This window comes from Zonotrichia albicollis, chromosome 4, assembly GCF_047830755.1.
Source record: "Zonotrichia albicollis isolate bZonAlb1 chromosome 4, bZonAlb1.hap1, whole genome shotgun sequence".
NCBI lineage: Eukaryota > Metazoa > Chordata > Aves > Passeriformes > Passerellidae > Zonotrichia > Zonotrichia albicollis.
The window spans coordinates 34,848,128-34,871,989 of record NC_133822.1 but is presented as its reverse complement, the minus strand read 5'-3'; the positions used below and the strand labels follow the sequence as shown (position 1 = coordinate 34,871,989).

The 23,862-nt window shown below is 38.1% G+C and overlaps 1 protein-coding gene across 9 annotated transcripts in view; it reads right to left on the bottom strand.

Annotated features, from left to right (window-relative positions):
• Nucleotides 1–23,862, bottom strand: part of TNRC6B (trinucleotide repeat containing adaptor 6B) — a 128,017-nt gene that overhangs the window by 41,592 nt on the left and 62,563 nt on the right. For all 9 annotated transcript variants that reach the window (XM_074539420.1, XM_074539425.1, XM_074539426.1 and 6 more), the window contains 3 exons: nt 7,401–7,488; nt 3,540–3,561; nt 1,730–2,074 (listed from right to left, as the gene is read on the bottom strand). In XM_074539420.1, the coding sequence (XP_074395521.1) occupies nt 1,730–2,074; nt 3,540–3,561; nt 7,401–7,488 (455 nt within the window). The remainder of the gene's footprint in view (nt 1–1,729; nt 2,075–3,539; nt 3,562–7,400; nt 7,489–23,862) is intronic.

Genomic DNA, 23,862 nt, shown 5'->3' with positions numbered 1-23,862 from the left:
ATTCAGTTGGGTGAACAGGCAAAAGTCATCCAGACTGAAATCAGTTTTAAAACAAACCTGATGTAATTTTAATACAAGTCAGATCCCCAGCCCAGTTAACTCGTTATGGAGCAGAAAAATGGATGGGGTGAGGCAGGTCTCAAGGACTCGTATCTTTCCTGGCACTCCTGACTTACACCAGGATAATGCAACTAACCACTGGCTAATACAGCCCAACTAGTACCCTCTTAGTTGTGAATGCACCATTAAATGAAGTGTAAAAATATGAGAATGTGTAATATCAAATTTCAACCTCAAGTTGAACCTTAGGTGTCAAATAAATACGTACAACTTAAGGAGCCACTCAAAATACTTCAAAATGGTCCATATACAGGACACCAAACGGCAAAAAATTGTGCTCATGAGAAGTTTTGAAAACTTTTAGAATGCTTCACTAACACAAATTTTTCTTAGTCAGTCTACTATAATAACTGTGAAGGCATACCAGTATCAGGATTTTATATAAGGAACCAGAGACTTCAGTTCATGTTTTGTTTCAGGTGTTTCATCAAAAAAAGTTATCTCCAAGACATCTGTTTTTAAGCTGATAAGTAAAAATTCTGCCATTGTAGTTTGACGTTCACCTTCTTCTTTATTAAACAGCTATTGTCAAAGACAAGATAAATACTCTGTCAAGCAGGGATTCACTACAAATGAATTCAAGTAGTGAAGCCAGAAAACAAATGGAATTATTATTTTTCCTAGAATCCTATTTATTAATGACAGCCAACACACCTAGCTGACTTCATTCTGTATAAGTCACCTGTTTTTAATTCTAAATCACAGAGAACTAAAAAAGTTTGATTTCCACAATGGTAAAATAATCATGATCCCATTGATCTGGCATGATTTTCAAAGAAAACTCAGACATACTGGTATTGTTATTTTCTTCTTGACTTGCAAGTATTTAATATTTCTTTTTACAAAATCCTTATTGTTAGAACTGAAGCCGTCCTTGACTTCACAGGTCACGTAACTCTTTTTTTTAAAGGCAGATATTTTGAGTGGAATTTTGCTTGTTCTGCTACTATAATTAAAGATGAAATTACAGCTACTTCAATTCACCAAGGGTCTAAAAAATTCAAGAGCAGCTTTAACTTCCCCATGCTCACCAAACAACCCTAAAATCAATTTATCTTCTGGAATACAAAATGAATGGAAAAGTAAAAACAGAACAGTCACCACTTGAACAAAAAGGCTTATATGAGTACAAAGGATTACTACCAAAAAACAGAAGTGAGGAGCAATAGGTCGCCTTTGTGTTTCATCCAGACAAGATGTGACAGACACCTGCCCTTTGCAGACCTGGCATCTACATGCCTGTTTTACGAGACAATACAAAAATGTGACAAGACAGGAAATTCATGTCAAAGAAATGTGAAGAGCCATTAGGAACTACTCAGTAACAACCATAAAATGCTGTTTATTTACGCCTCGCGTTTACCTTGCTGCAGAACATTTCAGCAACCAATTAAAACCACTCAAAACATACTTGAAAAATTAAACCTCTCGTTCCATCTAGTAATAAAAATTATATCCACGGCTGCCAACAGAAGCCTGAAACAGCAGAAGCTTCCCAAAAGCAACCTGAGTTCTGTTCTATAATGCCAGGCTTATGTACAATTTCAGCCACCCCTTTTGTGCCACGCACCAACGCCTTCCTTTACTATCATTTACGATCATCACTTGCCTGTTGCAGTCCCACTGTCGCTCTGCAGCAGTGCTCCTGTCACTGGTTGTGCGTTGTTTGGGTTTGCTCCTGGCGCTGCTGGGGAGGGAGGCCCTGCTCCACCCCCAAGGAGCATGCAGGATGGCGGAGGGGGCTGCCCACGTTTCAGTAACACTTTGTGGTCCTGCTGGCAGCGGAATCGCGGCGGCACCTCCCGAGGCATGTAGCGGGCGGCGCTTGGCGGTTGTCCGTTCGGCACTGCCACCCTCTTGGCATTGTTGCCACCATTGACTGGTGGCGATGGAGAGTTGCCAATTGGGCTGGCAGCCACTGGTTGGCTTAAACTTGGTTTCGTCACTTCGGGCACTGAAAAACAGGAAGGATGAAAATCACAAGTTTTTCCACTTAAACCTGTGCTAGCTACAAGAACTCACTGTGACTCTTCATTTTCATTATCTAATCTCTGAAATACTGTGCAGCTTCCATCTTCTAAACAACCAAAAACAATTTAAAGAAGCAGGAATAAGCAGTAGCAGCAGACATTTTGCTCCCATGAGCAACTCTGTAGTCTAGGATGAAAGTCTACATTCATCAATTTTGCTCTAAGCCCAAAATTTCTTGCAAATGTAAAGTTGGCAACGAATATACCCTAGACAGTGACTAATTTTAAAATATGAGCAGTCAAACGTAACTGGCTCCACCATCCTGATCTTCAGTTGGCTTTTGGATTGTTATGCATCTTAATGGGAAATCTGAAATCAGAACCCAAGCTTTCGCCTGTTTACTAGGCTGCACAGCCGCTGCCTAAACAAACAGAAAGATGGGAAATAATCTGCCTCCTTTTGGATTCAGAGGTAACAAATCTGAGTTGCTGCTGTTTGTGCTGCTCTTCAGCAAGGCAGTAATACCTGACTCTCACCCAAAAGACATTCCTACACAGAGCAACTGTTTTGGCTCACTTCAGGTTACCCGGCTGGTCACCATGTGCCTCTACAAGCAAAGACAAGCTGCTCCTCAGGTCTATTAAGTACTGGAGAAGAAAACCACAAATCCTTGAGAAGCGAACACCAACACAAAATTTGCTCAAGAGACTCTAGACAAATTAAGCACAATTAGTAAAACTTTTACAACTGTGAGATCAACACAAGTGGGTCTCTCTTCGGCAACATGAATGCACTATTCACCACATTTTACTTTTTAAGGGTTTTCCAATTTCTCTAGATAGCTTCATTGCCCAAACCCCAAAAAGTTCTTGTTAGCCATAAAATCAAGTTACTATTTTAGTGCTTTTCTTTCACTAGTGGCAATTTCCCCACAAAATTTATCAAAAACTGATACACAAAGCAAGATTAAATATATTTTTACAACAGCTACATTATTTAGTTCAAATTTCAAGATCCTCATTTATCAGTCCTGTCTTCTCTATTGGACTTCTATGTGCCTGAATTTAAGTTTCCAAATCCAAGAAACTTCCATTTATTTTGGTACCTCTCTACAAGCAGCACTTTTGCTGTCTTTCATTCCCTTTATAAAGGTGGTTTCAGTCTTGGTTATTTGTCTAAAACTGTTGCAAAACAGAGAACTGAGTATTTCAGCTAATCTATCTCGTCCACAATCTTCATTTTTTCTTCAAGTATTTAGATGCTGACAACACATCTGCAGAATAGTTGTAGCTTCTCCATTTTAATCACCTCAACTTATTTCTTCTGAATACTCATATTCAGTGTTTCATCTTTGCTCATATGCCCCCTTCCTTTTCTAGCAGTTTTGGTAAAGATCTGAATGTTGGCTCAAGTCAATAAAAGTACTCCTTAGGATCAAAGATTCTTACCTTTGGTTTTTTGATCTGTGACCTGCAAATTAAGAGCAAGAATGTAAATAGAGTTTTAAGCAGTGCAAAACAAACATTGAACATGTGCTAAATCACAGTCTCCATAAATTAGCAAAATAACAGAGTTTGTTGTTCAATGAAAAGAACCAACTACAAAAGTCTAAACAGTATTCCTAGTTATATACATATATATATACATATATATCAAAGGTTTTCAGAAGTGTTACAACTTCTAGAATAACTCTGCCGGATGCAGAAGTCACTGGCAGAAACAATCATACTCCACTCATGATTTTAAGTACTCAATCCTCCTCCTCATCCCATACATGGCTTCCAAATCACAAATAAACACATCCCATAGCATTACAGTTCTCACAGATTTTGGAGATGAAGTATTTCAGTTCAAGTGTAACAAAGCCTTCCTTCTGTTGAGAGTATCCTTACAGTAGACTGTTGGGGCCTGAAGTAACCACAGCAGTCTGTCTCTCTGCCATCTTCCCATTTCACCTTTCCTGGAACATCTCTTCCAAGGAGAAGTAACTCTAAACCTTACTGGATTCATTTCTACATTTACAAAGAGTACCAGCAACACCTATAAAGTAAATGCACTGAAAGCAACAAGAAGTCAATGACTGAAATGAGTATTCATGCTGGCCAACAAACTCAATATGGGTTTGTATTTGTATCTGTACCCTACATTGTTTCAGCACAGCAGATTTCAAGCTACAGCAGTGACAAACACATCGCTGGTATATTCTCTGGAATTGTGTGTATTGTAGCATTTTTTGAACCTGTCCATCATGAGTTCCACTACACAATAATGAAAAACCCTAAAGATCATCATGTGTCAGGTTCTATGACACCTATTCTTAAAAGAAATTGCTGAACTAGTCCATATTTCTGGAAAGCACACAGCAACAATATAGAATAATGAAAGCACAAGTAAAAAAGCAGTTTATTGTTGAAACTAACCAAGCCAGAACTCCTTTGTACAGTAAAGAATAAAAAGACAAACTGCACTAAATTGCTATGGCATCGTTTACTTTGGAAAGATGAAAACTGCAAGATGCAAAGTGGAACATTCACTAAAATACAAAATCTTAAGCATTGTAACCTCACAGACATACACTATCCCAAAGCCTCAAGGACAATAAAAATGTATCTGGGCCAAAACCATGTCTGTACCAAGCCACACATCAATTTTCAACTTCACTTATGAAAAATCCTGTATGCATCAAATGACATCATCTTCTGTGACAGTTAAAGATTCTGTTACATGCTTAATTGACCCTGATGCTTGGCTACTAAAGGAAAAGAGGAAAAAATATTAATTAGCACAATCTGGTAATGCTGATATGTTTGCTATAGTCAACAGTAGACACATTTAGTAAATTAGTAACTACTTGTCTACTTGGATAAAAAACATTTTACTGAATCCTTGAAAAATTCTATATGATAAACACAAAAAAACTTTAGACAAAAAAAAAACCAAAACAAAACCTTCTGCCTGTATTGTCTCTCTCTCCTAGTCAAAATTATGTGGTTTTGTGATTGCTTTCATCTAAAATTCAAAAGCTGAAAAAATATGACAATGTCTCATATTTACAGCTGTCATCTCTCTGTGGGCAACCTACGAGCATCAGCAGGGCGGGAGCAGACACAGTGAATGGCAAGCTGGAATAAATCTCAGCCTACTGAGGAGCTACCAAACAGCTCCCTGGACACCAACCACAGGTATATTTAAGCTGTGAACCTGTTTGTGTAACTTCCCTGAAGGTGATTTTTTTTTAATTTTATTTTTTAAGTTTCAGACGATCCAGACAGAACAATTGTTTCATGTTAAACAAATTCAGTTTGAAAATGATACCCTGAAATCATTGCTGCTTATTTGGTGAACACTTCCACAGCCAGTAAGAATGAACACACACATTTATATTTTGTCCATTTGGCTGCCCACTTTGCTATTCTTACCTATCTCCAGCTATTTCTGTCAAGTTTGGCTTCTAAGAGATAAAATTACTTATCTTTATCCTTCCTGAGAGTGTGGCAGAATATGTACTGAACAACTTACAAAGTGAGAGACCACACAGGAAAGCTGGCAAATCTCTTTCGTATTCAAAGCACCAATTCCTCAATAAACACAGCACTGTTATCAAGATGATCAGTACAGCCTTTTCAAGTTTCCCTTTTATCACTCAATATCAGCACATAATCTTCAAGTCTTTACTCCTAAGGGTCTGCTCTTTCTGGTTTCTACATACTTTTTTTGTACTTGAACATTAAACAGCACCAACACCAAGGCAAAAAGACACTGGAGAGACCTTATCCATAGCAACTGCTCTGTTGCACTGTTATTTGGGGATGAATCAATTGGATGAAGACAACTGACACACATTTATCCACACCCAGTTTAAACTGATGGACTCAAATTGGTGAAAAAGCCCTGGATAAGCCAAGATTTAACTAAGGTTGGCGCTGTCTGCTCTCAGCAGAAACCCACAGAATGTAAGAGTGAACATTGTGATCTTTCATCACCTGATCTGTTACTGAAGCAACTGAAAAACAGAGTACTGAAAAAAAGTAAAGCTTTTTGCTCTCAGTTTCACATCATCATTGAGGTTGGAAAGAAAAGCCTCTGGAAATCAAATCCATAGTTCCCACCTGTCCTCTAATCCACACCTGTCCTCCACCTGGCCCCAAGAGGCTTCTCAATTAGAAACAGAATCATCAAAACTGGATTGCACAGGACCATGTGAAACTCAGCTTTGAGCATCTAAAGACAGGGGCAGCACCACAACCTCTCTGGGAAACCTGTTTCAATGGTGGCCCAGCCACATACACACACAAAAAAGGAGTCTTTTTATGATTAGGCAGACTTTGAATATGTACATAACACATTATGCTTTGCATGGTGGAGAAGAGCCTGCCTCCATCTTTTTACTCCCTTCCACAAAATATGAATGTACATTGGTGAGATCTCCTGAGCCTCCTCTCCTCCAGGAGGAACAGTCATAACACTCCCAGCCTCTCCTCATTTGTCAGATCCTCCAGTCCCTTAATCATCTTAAAGGCCTTTTGCTGGACTTGCTCCAGGGTGGGTGCACCTATCCTACACTGGGAAGCCCAGAAAGGATTTTACTGGCAAAAAGCATGGATAACACCCTAAGAGACTCAAGCTCCTGTGTCAAGTTAATTCCTAGGACAACCTGCCAGATGTTTTGTGCAAAACAGACCTTCTAGTACACCCGGTTTCAAACTTGTTTTCTTAGCAGAACCAATTTTTGGTGACTTACAAATTCTCCACAACTCAGACTTGAACTGGCAGACTTCAGCAACAGTGCTATTTGCTACAGAAAATGTAAAATGCAAGTAACTTATACTTAGCACAAAACATAAACAGAATCTTCAGTAGTAAATATTTCATATAAACTTCCTTAATGATATTTTAGAAAAAGGATCTTCCTGCTCTAATAAATATTTACTCAGTTTTACTGCAAGAATTGCAAAAGCCCATCAGTATTTCAATCCACAAACACCTCAAACAAGTAGCAGTTGTGTAGAGGGAGATCCAAAGAAGCCATATTAAGTAACTTAAACACTTGATATCAAAAAAATTCTTTCATTTTACATAGTACTCTCAGGAGAAGAAATATCCAAGTTAAACATTTCAGTACCAGGAAAATGATGCAAAAAAGATTCTTTAAAGAAGCATCACTTTAAGACTGGTGTCTTTAAAGTGCTTTTAAAGAGCACCACTTTTCACCAATCCGTTTTTAAGTTCAAACACAAAAATTTTAACATCTTATTACCACCACTATTTATGTTTCAGCTGGATAAAAGAATTCAAATATCAAAACTCACCTTCTGAGCAGAGTCCTTCTTTTTCTTATCCTCCTTCTTCCTTTTCTTGTCTTCCATTAACTGTTCTTCCCTTTCTTGCTCCTTCTCTCTGCCAAAACACAAGAAACAATGGTCTGAGTACAATCAAGTTGTGTAAGAGCCACACAGACCATAAACCTCTTCCCTGCAAGAGAGACAGTCAAGTTATCACACTCCTCTTATCATATTTCATTTCTAGCTGTGGGTTTCCATCCAATTGTGATAAGAAAAGCACCTTCCAGCTCAGTATGGCCACAATCATGCCACATGCTGCATAAAGGAAAATTCCTTTTTTTCAGATCAGGTCTGTTATGGCAGTTTCCCACATAAATTAATCACACAGCTGATAACAGAAAATATCTTCAAGACATTTTGGCCAAAGTACTCCTATAATTGGGTCATGCTATTATTTAACGAAGAGTCTCATGAATCTTTTCATGTGGTAAAAAAAAAAGGGAAGTTATAATTTAATATAAAATAGTTTGGTCTGATACAACATTTATCTTCACAAGGGGAAGAGATTATTCTATTGCCTGTAGCTATGTCACTCGTAAGAGACTAGAAGTGTCACATCAAATCAAACCTATCATTTATTATACAAATCTCTAATTTAATTTCTAGGCTATTGTATCCACCCACAGAATTTTTGTGATGAAACTTGTAATATAAATTACTTTCCAGGGAATCTATTTTTTTCCACAAGAACATTCTTTCAAAAAAAGGGGAAAAAAAATACATGCAGCTGCTATTGTTGCCAAGCCATCATCTTGTTGCTATGTTCTGTATTAAATATGAAAGTACCATGGAATAGTTAATTTACTGCATACATACTATTGGCTGAGCTGTTTCTATGGTGAATCACATTTTTGTTAACCAGTTCTCTTCATCTCCTTATAAAGAAATTTAAGGCCAAATTTCCAGCTTACTTGGAGTAGTTTCTTTTTATAGGGAAAGATTAAGACAAAGATCGTTCATGTAAAAAGATGATTCGACAGATGAGGAGAAGGATCAGAGACTCTACAAATGGGAACCAACTAACAACTATATTCCACAATCTTTAAGAAGAAAATTTTATAAAAATCAGAACAGTGTTAAAAACACAACTAGAGTTTATAATAGTACTGAACAATTTTTTGTTTTTACACCTAAATCAAAGGACTTTTTTGACCACAGTTTAAAAAAAGAGTTGAGTTAGCTTTGCTGTCATGTTGTACAGACTTTTCCTTGAATTGCATCTATACAGTGAAGGTAAAAGAAATGTCCTTCTTTTCATTTTCACTCATTACTCCAAAGCCAGAGTGCAAAGAGACATTTACACAACTGATTCCTACAAAAGTATTTTGAGATGCTATGTATTAACAGCTTCCTGATTGAGGACTTCCAAGAACTCTCTAAATGACCAAGGTCCTATAGAGAGTAATAAATTACTTTGTGGTTTCCTGAAGCTGGGCTCCCTTTCTTCATGGATGGATAAAATTGATAAGGGCAAGATGAGCCCTTAGTAACAACACCCTGAGGTTATCACCAAATACAATTACTACACTTTTTACAGTGAGACAGTTTTTTATTTTCTTTGAGCCATAGATTGTGAGCAAGATGAAAAAGCTCTCCTGCGACACCCTCATCATTCTAAGTTGCTACTTTTACTATGTTTACTACTTTTATCTTGTCAAGCTATGTATGCCTTTTGGGCTGCAGTGCATGTTACAACTATACACTATTTCCAAAAAACTTTCTTGCAGCAGGCAAATGTTTAAAAAGAAGTTTTAAAGGAGATGTCTCAAAAGAGCTCCTGAAAAATGAGATGTCTCAAAAGAGCTCCTGAAAAATGGTAGGATCAAAATACAAAATGACTTCCATTAACTGCTTGGCACACAGGCAGCTTTCTACTTAAAAGCACTTTCCTTACTTTTGTGAGCAGATGAGAAAGGAATAGGAAAGAAAGAGAAAAGAACCACATTCACAATCACAGCTGAAACTACGGCTTACAGTGACATACAGCCTTAAAAGGATTCCAGGACAAAAGATCCATAGCCTGAAAGTAATCACCTAGTTATGGTCTGCCTTTGTGATAAATTTAGGACATGAAGATTGCAATTGCTGCTGCCTTGTTTTTTGATCTATGCGGACTAAGGCTGCAGAGAAGCCCTTTTGCTTTGCATGACAACCTCCCCTTCTGCTCTTTTAGTAGAGATTTAATATTCCATTGGGTGCAACCTCAACAACCACAACACAGCAGCAACCAACACTTGGTTTACTTCATTTACCAAAACTTTATTTAGGCTTCAATTCACGTAAGCTCTACTAAGGTGGAAGGGCCCTATGCGAACGCTTGGGCTGCACCACACGCAGGAGACCACGGAGCTCCCGACAAAGCGCTGAGCGAAACCTCATCAACACGTCAGAGGTACAAAGTTACACTTTCCAAATGACAGAGCAAGAAGAGATGCTACGGACACACTAACAAGGTACAACCACGGTGAAAGTTCACTGAACTAGAAGGATAAGTATCTTATTGTTATTCTGGGGAACACGAGTGCCGTCTTCCCAATTCTACTCTTCGATGCATTTCACCAACACTTGTTTTGTGATCGATGATTTCCCTCTTCAGCTGATTGCAAGATGCTTGTTGAATACAAGTTTAACTTGCAGCGTTAATGTTCTGAGAAATTCAACATCAACAAAGGTTTCAATCACCTCCTCGATTTATTCCAGAGATAATGCTGCCCATTAGCATCTCATTAGCCAAAAGCCAGTTCTTCCTGGCCTGCTGAAACTCAGGGTCCATCATGTGCTTTCCAGTAAACAGCTGCTCACACTGAGGAGATCAACAGGGGGAGAAAACCCATCAACTGCAAGCAGAGTGAATTTAGAGTAATACAATGGGGTGTGGTTCCGGGTTTTGTTATGAGCACACTGTAATGGGAACACGGACACACCACAACCCTGAAGAGGAAGTCTGCTAAATAGCAATCAGCAGCCAGCTTTTTAATCTGGTTTTTTTTTTCCAAGAAAACATGTGTTGATCTAAAAATATGACCTAATTGCACTTTAAGATCTCCCACAAAATCTTAGAATCAACATAACTGAGAAGTATTTTAGAAGTATATTACAGATTTTCATTCCAAGTGTTTAAAGTAAGGCATATTAACAGTTTACAGATTATGAGAAACTGTAAATTGTAATCCAAAACAAAATGTTATCTTCATTCTAAAAAACGCAAACCCAAATAAACCCAGTATCTATGATGCATTACACCTTATCTATGTTCTTAAAACAACCTCTTCTGCCTATGTCAAAAGAAATTATTTTAGAGAAAAGAGGTTTTTTCCCACTAGTTAACTAGAGGCATAACAGAAAACAGTTGAGAAGCCCATGTTATCAAAACATCCATTTTAGGGGGGGAAAAAAAAAGCAAAACCAGACATTCAAGAAACAAGTTCTCCCTCAAAACAATTTACCTGTTTTGGAAATGGTTAATTTCCTGTAAAATTCTAATACCAATTTTTCCAGCAAATTCTATTTTAGAGATTGTTCTGACAACATGATGGGCTTAAGGCACAGGTAGAGGACAGAAGTTGCCTTCAAAGGCAGCTCTTGTCACAAACTGAACTGTGAGACGAGATGACGCGCCACATATTGCACACTATCTGCTGCCAGCACACTTTGATAGGCAGAGATAAAGCGTCACACAGTATTAGTCTACACAAACCCCATAATCCTCTAAGGTCACCCTCAAACTAAAACTGCACAAAAAAGGTAAAAGTGAAACTAAGAAATGAAAACTCATAGAATGGCACTTTAGTGCATGCAACTCCCAGTTGCTTTCGTGACATGCCAGGACAATGGTGTGAGAGTCTGGAAGCTCCTCACAGGTGAAGATGTGCACTACCAGTACTGTGAGTCCTCCTCCCTCCTCCTGACCTCACACTTTACCTCATGTCAGCACAGTCAACTTGAGTTAGCTACACTGTGACACACGAGTGGCAATAAACTTCTACAGGTGCACGCTGCTCTTTGTGTTGTGATAAGCACAGCGCAATTTACAAACCTGCTTCCAAATTGAGCCAACTTCTGCATCTCTTTCAGAACACTGGGATTCTGAAACCACATTTGCAGGACCAGAAGCACTTTTATATCTATATAGCTCCCATGTCACCTGAACTGCCAAGTCTTCCCTCAAGCCATCAGCCACAACTAGCCAGAACTAAAGCCTTCACCATAAGCAGACAATGATTTGCATGCACAGACCACTGTCACTTAGAAGCAAAACCTGAGCTATTAATAACTTTTTTACAGATAAACCTCTAGTGATCCAAAATATCAGACCACAAATATATTTCAAGTCTTTTGGAAACAGCTGGACTCAAAACTTGATTAAACCAGAAATTTATCCAACAACAAGGTATCCAATATTGGTCCAGATTTGAAGCAAAAGGATTTCAAGTGAACTACAAGCACCTAACTTCTCAACATTGCTGAAAGTTTTCTCTGTATTAAGTTATATAGCCTTGATATCAACAGAATGAGGCATCACACACTGGTGTCTCAGATGTGTTGCAAAACACCTTTTAACAAGTTCAAGTCCAGGTGCAACTTCCACAACAGAAGCTCCCTTCACTCCACACAGGGACCAAATCTCTTACAGCCAAGTGAAATGTCTTCAACAGTCCTATTTCACGAACACCTTGCTGCTGCCACTGGCAAGTGGTTTTCATTTACTTCCATTTTATTTCCCTTCACCAAGCTCTGTCCTTGACCTTCACTTGTTTGGACTTTTTCTGGAACTTAGATGAGTGTATGGGAAGCAAATTCAACTCACAGTAATGCATTAAAAAGCATAAAATTATTACAACTACGGGTCATAAGCAATGAAGAAAAGGCATAGTACCAACTCCCAAGTGAGTTCTTTGAGGTGCAAGCTCTTCTTGCTGCAGCAATGAACACTGGCAGCCCACAGCTTGAAAAAGGAATGAAAGCTTTTAAATCATATCAGGAAGCTGGATGTCAGAGACCAAAAATGAAGCAAAAATAAATGCACCACAACTGGAGCATAGAAATCCTTACAATTTCACTTCACTTTCATTTAACATATCCCACTCAACAGGCATGCTTCATTATTTCAGCAGCATGAGAAGAGTGTGGCATGTACAAACATGCAAGTGTGCTGCAGTGCATTTAAAGAGAACATCAAACAGAAGCAAGATGTAACACAGCATGGAATAAATTCCAGGGCTGACAGACCCCACATTCCTAAAAGGTAAAATTACTTCCACTAGACTAAGCCATGTAAATAAAGAGTTATGATCTTGCTGATCAAAAGAGTCAAAATGGGATTAATAAATTTTATTTTAAAAGAAGTTAAAATACTCAACATCACAGCCTTCTTTCTTATTAGGCAATGTTTGCATGCATAGATTAGACAGCCATACAAAATATGCTTACATGGGAGATAGCCATTTTAGAAGTCAGTCTTTAGGCTGAACTGACAAAAATGGAATATGAAATTACTTTAGGCCAAGTGATTTCTGATGCTTATAAGGAAAAACAATTGATACTTCAGAATAGCATTCCTGAAGACCTAGAGTATAAAATCTTCAAAGAGGGGAAAAAAATTATTTGTTTGCTTGAAGTGAGACAGAAATTCAAACCATCCCTGAAAAACTCCAATACCGATGCAAGGGATAAACTGTGCAGTTCAAAACTGACCATCTAGGAAAAGGATTATTGTCCCACACTTTCTGAATCTAAGTGAAATCTCAATAGCAGAATTCAGTCCTTCAGAGTATGAAATTTAGACTTTCATATTTGCTACATGTGTAAATACTACACACACTATATGCAAGATAAAAGCCTGTCCTCTCTCTCTCCCAGGGAAAGCTGTGGATTTTATACAAACACAACACATACTCACCACGTATTAAATAAAAGACAGAAAGGGTGTTTTTAGAAGTGCTCTTAAGCAGCATTTTCAAAAGATTATTCCTTTTCAAGAGTAAGCTGCTTTTTCTTCTCTTTGGCTGCAAGCCAGAACAGCGTCAGAGCAAGAGCTGCGCGCTTTAGGAGCGTGGCTGGCCCCGGCGATACGCCTTTATCGCAGCCCAGCATCGGCAGCTGCCACCGCTGGGGACAACAACCACCCCCACACACCAGCCAACTCACTCAGCTCAAAGGACACCTTCTAGGGAATGCTCCTCACCAACTGGTATTGTACTTGTTAACAGAGGAAAATCAATTCTTTGTCGTGTAGTCTATAGGCAGAATTTTGTGATGTATCCATATGCACCATTATCTATCTGTATCTTTGTGGTGTGTTCTATATATATTCTATACACGAGCATAAAGGGCTCTTTAAAGAGCTGGATGATATGAGCCCTACAGTACAACAAATGCTCACAGAAATTGAGGTTTTCTTCTCAGCTCTTCAGCAACTGAAGGGGGTAACTTCAGTTTTAAGAGTCAACTGTTCATAAGAAAACCTTAAAATACGTTAAAAAGACAAAAAAAGATTCTAAAAAATTCTGTATTTCTTCCTTGCACTCCTTTAAGTAAAATTACTCTTTCCAGCTGCACAATTTCTATCTATTGATATATTAAAAAACTGGCTTCCAGATACAATTTGAAGTTCCTACATGTTAGCCAACTGATAATAAGGAAAGTATTAAGAAAATGGAGAGCTACAGCCAAAATTCTAAAACGTAAGAACTGAGCAAGTTTTCTCCCTTACTTCAGGCTTTAAACACTTTGGAGCTCTTGCAGAACTATAATTATTATTTCATAGCATGCACAACCACGCACACCAAAGACACAGGTAAAGTGAGTTAAGACAACTGTGAAATCTGGTAAAATTAGCCCAAGAGTGGCAAAACATGAGGTCAGAAATTTGCCTGTAATTAAGATGTCCTGTAATGTATCCTATCAGGACATCCCTTTGGCAAGACACAGCTCCTTTCAGGATTTAAAGATTTTATGTGATCATCAAAAAGCTTTCTTTTCCTCTATAAACTACTCACACATGTAGAAAGCTGCATTATCTATAAGTGATTGCCAATAAAAATACCTGTGTCATTCTGACAGCCACAAGAAGCAGCACAGACCAGTAAAAGGGTAACAGCTACCAGAATAAAATCAAGGAAGAACCTGTGCCTGCTACAGGGACACAAGTCACTTATTTCACAGGGAAGAGAGAGCTGGCAATCCTCAAGATCAGTGTCTTCCCTCTATGAGAACTAAAACTGGACCCAGTATGTTAAAGATGGATTTCCATGCGTTGAATGCCTTCTCCTGATCCACCGGCTATATCCTTGCTAATACAGCACAGCACATGGCTGGTTTCTTCACAGCAAGGACATCCTGCTGATTCACATCCTACTTTTTCTTTCACAGGACCTTCAGGTGTTGTTTCTGCAGAGCTACAGTCTAATCAGTGGCTGTCTAGCCTAGGCTATAGCAGGGGGTTCTTTTGACACAGGTGTAGTACTTTCCATCTACAATTGTTAAATTTCAAGAGGCTTGTCAGGTCCTTTTCTCCAGCCTACTGTGTTTCCCCTGAATGGCAACCTTAATCTCCAGAGGAGTCAACCATTCAGCCTCATTTGATATCACCTGCAAAGGTGCTGAGGGTTTGTTCCATCCCAACAGAGCACGTCCTTAATATACGTGCTGAACATGAGCAGCACCAGCCTGCCCTGCTGCCAGTGCACTGCTGACCAGTACCAGCTCTGTGTCACCAGCTGGAAATGCAGCTCTGGAACACTTCCTCTAAAAATGCATTAGCATAGAACAAAAACATAGCCCTGTACTTAGTGGTCCAGCGAGCAGGAAACTAATTACTGACACGTCCTCTGCAGAAGGACTGCAGCAGGCAGCTAAATGACCAGCCTCCACTCCAGGTCTGTACCAGGACACCACTGCATTCAGCAGCCCAGATCACTTGCACAAGGGAGGCTCCAACCTCTCCTGGCAGCTTTGCCAATGTCTTACTGGGGCTTTGAACACGTTACAAACTGGGACACGTATTACTGCCACCCTAATAGTGCATTCTTGCAGATATGTATGAGAAGTGCTAGTAAAACAATACTTACTATTAATACAACTGCTGTTAAAAATGAAATGCCAACTCCTGACTACAGCATAAATTTGATTTTAACAAAAGAACTCCGTACTTTCTTAGAGGACAAACTTCTGTCTTAAATGGCGGGAAAAGAATTATTTTTCAACACTAAAAGAGTCATAGGAAATTTATTTATTTCCCATAGTAAGGTAACTATGCCACAGTGCACACAACAATTATGACACTTGTTTTGATGTCAGAATATGACACTTCAGAAAAGAATACTGATAAGTATAATACAGTTTAATCAAATGAAACATTTTCTGCCAGAACATCATTTGTGGCACCAGCATAGGCTGCACAGACAGTAAAAAACTGGATTATACAGAATCTTTAACAAGTAGTTACATTTATTTTAAACTTTGACATTTATATATATTTGTGCTTCTCAGTCAATAAAACCCTAGGACCTAAAAGCCATCCTGGTAAAGATCCAGACTATCTACAGATAAAGAACAGACTTAAAGAGGAAGGTGAAAAATAAAGAAAACATCAGACAACACTATTACAGTGTTACTTGCTGCACTTTTAAACACACTTCAAAATACTGGAGGCTTTCTTAGCATTCATGATATGGCACTTCAGATCAAGAAAAAAATTAAAATATAAATATCAGTGAAACAGTTTCTATTTAGTGACTGTTGAATTACTGGGAAAAAATCCCTCACCAAACCAAGCCAAGACACAGTCACACTGCTTACAGGCAGCTTCTACTGAACAATAAGATGCTTGAATTCTACCTGCATGGGGATATTATAAGGATACCCTCACAGTTGCAGAGTGGTGTAATTTACATTTCATTTTGGAAGGAATCTGACTGCTTACTTTTATTCAGTTTCCAAAGAAACACTCTAAATTTATATGCTACAAAAACCAAAACACTTTATGCAAGTTAAAAGTCTGACAAGCACATTACATACCTCCAGATCTGTGTAATATTATAAAATTTTCCACATGCAGTGCTTCAGGGCACTGTAGTAATGAAAGTAACATTTATCAAACTGTAAGTCATTATTTTAATTATACTAAATCAGAATACTAAAGGTAGAATGTATTTAATTTTATCAGTGTGAAGTTAAGAACAAGGCTTTCCACACGAAGTTATTATTCATTGGTTGTAGGTCAAAGTGGAAGAACCAGCAAGTTAAGGTTGTTTTTTAAATCTATTAGAAGTTCAAACAACTCTGTACAGCTTGCTCAGATTTTCTTGGCAGAGGTATTAAGGTTTGTATTTTCCACTCCATTTATTACCTGAGGCAATATTTATTTTTAACAGGTAAGAAAATTCATTCAGTTACTTACTGCAAATATTCAGTTACAAACTTTCAGGCCTGCCATGATCCATATCAGGAAGTCTAAGTTAAAGGCAGAAGCAAGTAACATATTTTGCAGCTCTGGAAAATGCTGTATAAATCTCAACAAATTACTCTATCTTAGAACAAATCTACCTAAATATATGTTCAGCATATTCAGCTGAAACCAGGCAGGTAAATTCTTGATATTCCATTACTACAAGGCACACTCCATAAATTAAGGCTTATAACTAGGGTCATATAAAGCATGGGGGTTTCAATAACTGCTGTTCTTCAAGACTAAACCATTGTTTATCCTCAGTAGGGACAAACACTGTTCCCCTTCATCCTTAGGCCAGCTGAGCTGAGAGCTAAAGCAGGACTAAAGACAAGTAAAAAGCCCCCAGGAACAAGCTGTCCAGCCAGACTGCAATAAAGCAGGACAAAGATCCAGGTGCTTTCAATCTGAATTCACCGTACTGCACAAGCATAAACTGGCACTTACATTCAGCCGTGCCTCACATTTCACTGGGCAAGCTGCTCACCTTGCTGAAGTACTTCAAATAAAAGTTTTGATGCCCCTTGTTCTAAACCACACCTATGCATTTTGTGCAATGAATAGAATGCAGATACAGCACTGTGTAGGAAATAAAAAAATACAGGAAATGAAAAGCCCTGTATTTGCATGTGTGAAGCATGGCAAATAACTATTTAATGTTATTGTGCCTTATATAATTAGGTAAATGTCTAGCTGGCTCAGTCTTGAAACAGATGTATACTTTTCAAAAGTTCCTCACTATCTTGTAGTTTTAATGACAGTATGTAATCATAACCTTCCTCTGTCAGCTGAGGAAAAAACCTCACAAGTGACTGAGATTTATATTATTATGCAATAGTCAAATACAAGATGCTATAAGAGCTGACTATCAATCTTGACAATCACAAAGCTCAAATACAGACAACATTCAGTCTGAAGAATGAACTTGTTTACCAGCTGAGTACCATGGATTAGTGAGCTCTCAGAATGCAATAAAGATTATATACAGTGAAGGTGCATACTCAGCTCAAATGAGAGAGATCTGTAACAGGCAAAATCCAGTCTGGTCTGTGACCAGATCACACACGCTCAAGTTCTCATGTTGACTCTGAAATGCAACTGTCACATCCACTCCGTTCTCACCCTCTGCCCCCGTTAATGATCTGTTTCCTTCAGAAATACCTGCTATGTTTAGCAGCTCAGTAAAGTTGTGTATGCTTGTTTACTTTTTACCTTTTTTCCCCTAGAATGGACTTGGGGGAGGAAAGGATGGCATTTAATAACACATGCTGCAAAACAGAGCTTTCCCAGGATATGTAACAAAACAAGAGACTGCATGACCTGCTCAAGGTTACAGAATGACTCCATTGCTCACTCTGAATTCAAAACTGGTATCCTTCTGACTCCTCCTGCATTTTCACTAATAAAATAATACCACTACTGAACACTTGCACAGTTCCTTTCATCACAGGATGTCAAAGGCCTTTATAAATATTAATTAAGCATTGCAACAACACTAAGACGTATGTAAAACTTAATTCTGCACATGAGTAAACCCAAGCAAAGAATAAATAACTATGTTCAAAGCCACAGAACAAGTCAGCAGTATGGAGAGAAACGGCTCTTGCCATTAAGGAGCACTCCATTAGAAACAAGGACATAATTAATACCTCAAATGTGATGTGAAGAGCCCTTGATCACCAATACATTACTATAAAACCTGGTCATGTGCAATCCTGCAAAGACCACACTAAATTTCAGGCTGCATTCCTAGGAAGACACTAACTCTCGTCCTCCAAACACAGCAAACAGTTCTCATGAGACTTTTTAAAAATTCTGTATTTTTTGTCTGGCAACTTTCCTTAGTGAAGATAAGTATGAGTGTGACATTCTTTGGTAAATTAAAATTACCCAGTGATATTGAGCTCAGACACAATTCAAATATGAATTCAGGCCTCACAACTACAAGTAAGCTACTTCTTAACATTCAATCATGTACTCCAGTAATTAAGAAAGCAAAATACCACGGTTTTTTTTTGAGAACTCAATGTCCATTCTCTAAAGAAATAACCACAAGTCCAATACAGTGCACCGTTTTCACAAACTATAATGGAGTCATCACTTGAGTGAGTACTCAGCGATCTTATAACTTGAGATAACATGTCCACATCTGACCTGCAACAAACATGACTCTTTTGCAGCTGTTTTCTCTTTCCAATAACTGAACTACAATAAATTAACCCAAAACACTGATAGTTTTACTGTGAAAGCTGACCACAATAAAACATATGCAAGTTAATTGCTTCTATGTACTGCCACATTTGCAGACTTTAATGACAGAAGTGAAATTAATTTTTGTATTTCTTAAAATTGTTGTTAACCTACTGAAAAATCCCAAGATGACCAGCTCTAAACTCCTGTTAAAAACTCACTTTAAATTCAGTTTGATTTTCATTACTCATTTTTTCCTCTGAAAGAAGAGAGAATCTGACATTAATGTCAGCAAAAAATACTTCTGCTCTGGAGAAAGACAAAACAAGTTGTGCTAAAAATATTTGCAGATTCACTTTGCAGTGAACTCTGTAGGAGAAAAGGAGACTGTTGTTGCAATGTTAACAAAGAAGTTAAATGAGAAATTATGTAATGTCACCCCAACAGACCTTCAGGTTTTTCACGGGTTATTACTTTGAAAAATATTCTTAATAGTTCAACAACCAATTTTCCTTTGCACCAAAATAACAAGATTCAGTGAAGGCTGACAAAGAATTAGTTGGCCGAATGGAAAACAGGTTTGTGTGTTGTGTTTTACATAACAAAGTATGCTTTTCATTTGGCTACTGAATGAATGCCTGGACATGGTGTTTTGGATTTTTTCACCCTTTCAAAAGGACAATGTGGCAGCAAAAACTTAAGTCTCTGGGCAATAAAGGTGTGTATCACCTTTAAGAGTTTATCTCAAGTTCTCCTATAGCACAAAACCAGAGAGCAACTCAGCATTATATTTGGTAGACAGCTTTCATCACACAAAGCATTTTTTCCTACTCATTACATGGGACAACAGCTCCTTAACATAGTTTATATTATCATTCAAACATTATGCCTTCAACAGAGGACTGATGAAATTTAACAGCTTGGCTTCAATAAATGGCCTTCCACCCCCACTAATTCTTCAAAAACCAACAGCCCAAAGTTGCTGAGTTTTCCTGAGTTAAACTAATCACTCAATCCTCAACAAAAATGTCTTGAAGAGTCTAATCAACTCACTGCCACTTAGAAGTAAGACCAAGTTCAAGATCAAATACTGCTGAGATGTATCCCAACATATCTGGAAACCAAGAGGGAGCAGCCTCTCAGTCTGCAGCTGCAGTGACAGTGATGGTATCATGTGCCCTCCCAACAAACAGCCCTGCTACAGACAACCATTACACGTGGAGCTCTCCATGTCTGGAAAAGCACAGATATGTGATTTTAGCCAGTACTCAGTGGGGCTTCATTACCTTCACAAAGCTGCTGATCCCCAGCTTTTATCTAGTAATGGATATCCTGTGCAAAATGTCTAATTGTGTTGCAGCATTTTCTCACACTTTTTTGAGCCAGTCTAAGTCATGGAGGACTGCATGTATACAAAGAAAGGAGTTACAACTATAATGTTACAGACCATGGTTGTAGTAGGGTCATCGGGATTCCACTGCAGACTACATAAGGTCAGGATTCCCTGTGCCAGTAGCAAAGAGATACAGTATTTACTGCATCAATAAATCACTCTATTTTATAAAGCTACTATTCAATATTTGTTGTCTATAGATAACCACAGGTGATAAAAACCTAAAATCTGGTGAAACAGCAATGTTAAACTGCAAGCCAGGTGTTTCGGAGTGAAAAGCAAAAAGCTTAAATACATTTACCACTCCAAGTGTATAATTAAAATACTGTTCTGTCATACATCAACTCTGACATGCATTTCAAGGTTTCTTTACAATATGAAAACAGATATAAACTTCCTCCTTCCCCACTTTTGTATGAAGATTTAAACACTGATAAAAGTTACCTTGATAAATTCAATCCCATAAGCCATGCCCTTCAAAAGGCTTTTAGGATCAGATGCACTGCACCATTGACAGGATGGAGCAATATTTGTAAATGCACACGACACTGCTGAAGTGAGTCATTTGCTAATACACCATGCCCTCCTCTTGTTTGGGAGCTCGCACCTGCTGTTAAAAGGCTGCCAGGCAGGGATCAGATCTCATGAGATCCTCAATGAGTATGCCAGACTGCACACCCTGCTCAAGAAACTAGGTAAATCACAAGGGAATTAAAGTCTTCTCTTTGCTGCATTGCTACAGACTTTCTAAAGGCCAAAGGCATGAGACTTACTCCTAAAATGTAAGGGAATAAAAGGAAGGTGTGGCTCTTACTAAGAAATTTGATAAACTCTCAAACACTGAAGAAAAGTGAACTTCATTCTGCTGAGTTAGCTCAAAATAAAGAGATATGCTAGACTTGACATCTACTTCTAAAGCACCGAGATCTTGGGGGCACTGAAAAATGACTGTGTTTGATGCTTAGGTTATATGGTAAGCACAGAGATTCTTTGCAGAGCCTGATGTGGAAGCATTTCATCCCCAGAGGCTGCTTCTCACCCTTCTTACTGCAACCAGCTGGCCCATCCTCTTCATTAGTCATTTTTCATTCAAAAATGAGATCAATAAATTATTCAAAACATCACAACTCAATACTCCATGTCATGACTCGTGCCTTATTAAGATGTAATCTGAAATTATTCATTGGCATGCAGAATGAAAACGAGAGAATTATAAAGACTCAGTGCAGGAAATGAGAAAAATGAAAACAACACAGAAGAAGTGCAAGATGCGACTTGTTTTGAACTGCAAGAAACAAAAAATCCTTCCTTGTGAAACTACTTAAGCAGCCAAAAAATTCACAGCCTTTCCAAACTCATTATATGTCCTCATATAATCACTTGAGTTTTGAGGACAAAGATTTGATTCCGGCATTCTAAGAAAATGATTACCTGAGACCTCAGAACAGCATAAAGAACCAAACACTCTCACCAAGGCATGCAGCATCTACAAGCACCACTTGCACTCTCAATATCTATAACCTTATTTTTGTCTCTCCTCAAGTGCAAATTCAGCACTCAGATGCAATGCTGATCACTCTTCCCAGTTAACAGCATCACATCAAAACTCTGAAATCTACTGGTTTGCTGTTTGCACAGGATACAGTAAAAACAGTGGAAAAGATACAGACCACCAAAACATAATGGTAAGTTTAAGTGGCATTACTATACATATCCCTAAATTTCAAAGACTCAAATTTGCTGCTGTGCTTTTGAAGAACACCAGATTTGACATTAGCTATGCACCCTTCTCTCCCTGTGATGAACAAATATTCTAGCAATAATTCTAAAGGCTAAATTAATTAAATTCCTAAGCATATTATATCATACATCTACATGTTAAGATATGACTGAGTATGTATCAAGGAAAATTCCTTCTATTTTAGCAACCTCCTAGGAAAACTTTCATAGTGTAATTCAGAAAGCAAATAAGTATCAGTAAAGAAAAAAATCCCACCTCTTTCTCACATGCATACAAGCATACCTCATGTGCACATAATGTACAGCAATGTAGAAATGCCTCACTCTTTGAAGGTTTTAAAGCTATAATTTTTCCTCATGTTCTTGGCAAGGTATGTTTGGAAAGGTAAGACAGCTGTCAGTATGCCACAGAACGCATTATCAGGAAGGATATTACACGTTCACTCAAGAGCTTTGTAAGGCCACAGAAAACTGCAACTACCTGATGATAAATCCATTTTTAAAGAGACCACTCCAAGGATAAATCAAGTTAACACCACAGTTACCACTAGAAATACCACTGCTTAGTCAAATGTTTTTTCTAAAAGAATTAAAGCAGGAAGTTACTAGAATCCAAGGAACAAAACCATCACAAGTAGCAGCCAGTGCATTACAATAAAGTCCTGCCACCCTAAATCACACATCTCCCTGACTGAGATAGGAAAACACAGGCCTGTGCTCAACACTGTAGTGCCCACCTTGCCCATTACCTGTGCACAGCCTGAGACACCCACACAGGGTACCTTAGAAAACTGTAGCAATGTCTCTTCTTCACTTCAAAAACACTGTAAGATGGAGGAGAACAGCATTCTGCAGGGCACACAATCATATCTGTTTAACAGTTTATTTTAAATTAGGCAGCCACAACAGTTATGAGGCAGAAGCAAAATAAATTCTAGAAAATAGTCCATTAATAAGCAGAGATGATTGCCACCTCTCACAGTCACTCATCTGGTAGGCTATTTTTACTCATCCATTTTTACAGTCCTGATACTGTGCACCAATCTCTAGCTGCATTTTTTTGTTTAAAAAGTTAACTTTATTTCATGCCTTCTAGAAATAAAGCACAGATTAAACCACCTAGTCTAGACATGCAACTCTTATTAATTGCTAAATAAGCAATCATTTCCTTATTTCTTAAGCAATGACATTAGAAAGTTTAAGTGAAAAGTGTTCACAATATCCTCAGGCATTTGTCTAAACTAAGGGTAGTCTCCCACCAAGAAAGAATTTCTTTTAACCATGGCTGCAATTTTTATGGAATTGGTGCCTGCCCAATCTCAGCAGTCAGTCATCTGAGAGCTTTTCCTATTTGCATTGAGCACGGTAGGCAAGATTTCTGAAATCTCATTCCTTGTCTCTTTCCAGGAATTATAATTTACAGCTTAAGTGATGAATTTCACTTGCTGCTTAAGTCATTCACAGATAGAGTACCAGATCAATTTCTAACTTCAAGCGCACGTCAGTATCTCCTGCTTTCGAATACAGTAGTTTAAGATAACTTAGGAAATTTTTCAAAATATTAAATAATCAATAAGGACTGAATACACATCTTGCTTACAAGTGTCCATTCACACTCAAAAAGATGGAAACATTTTATAACTAACTACACATTACTA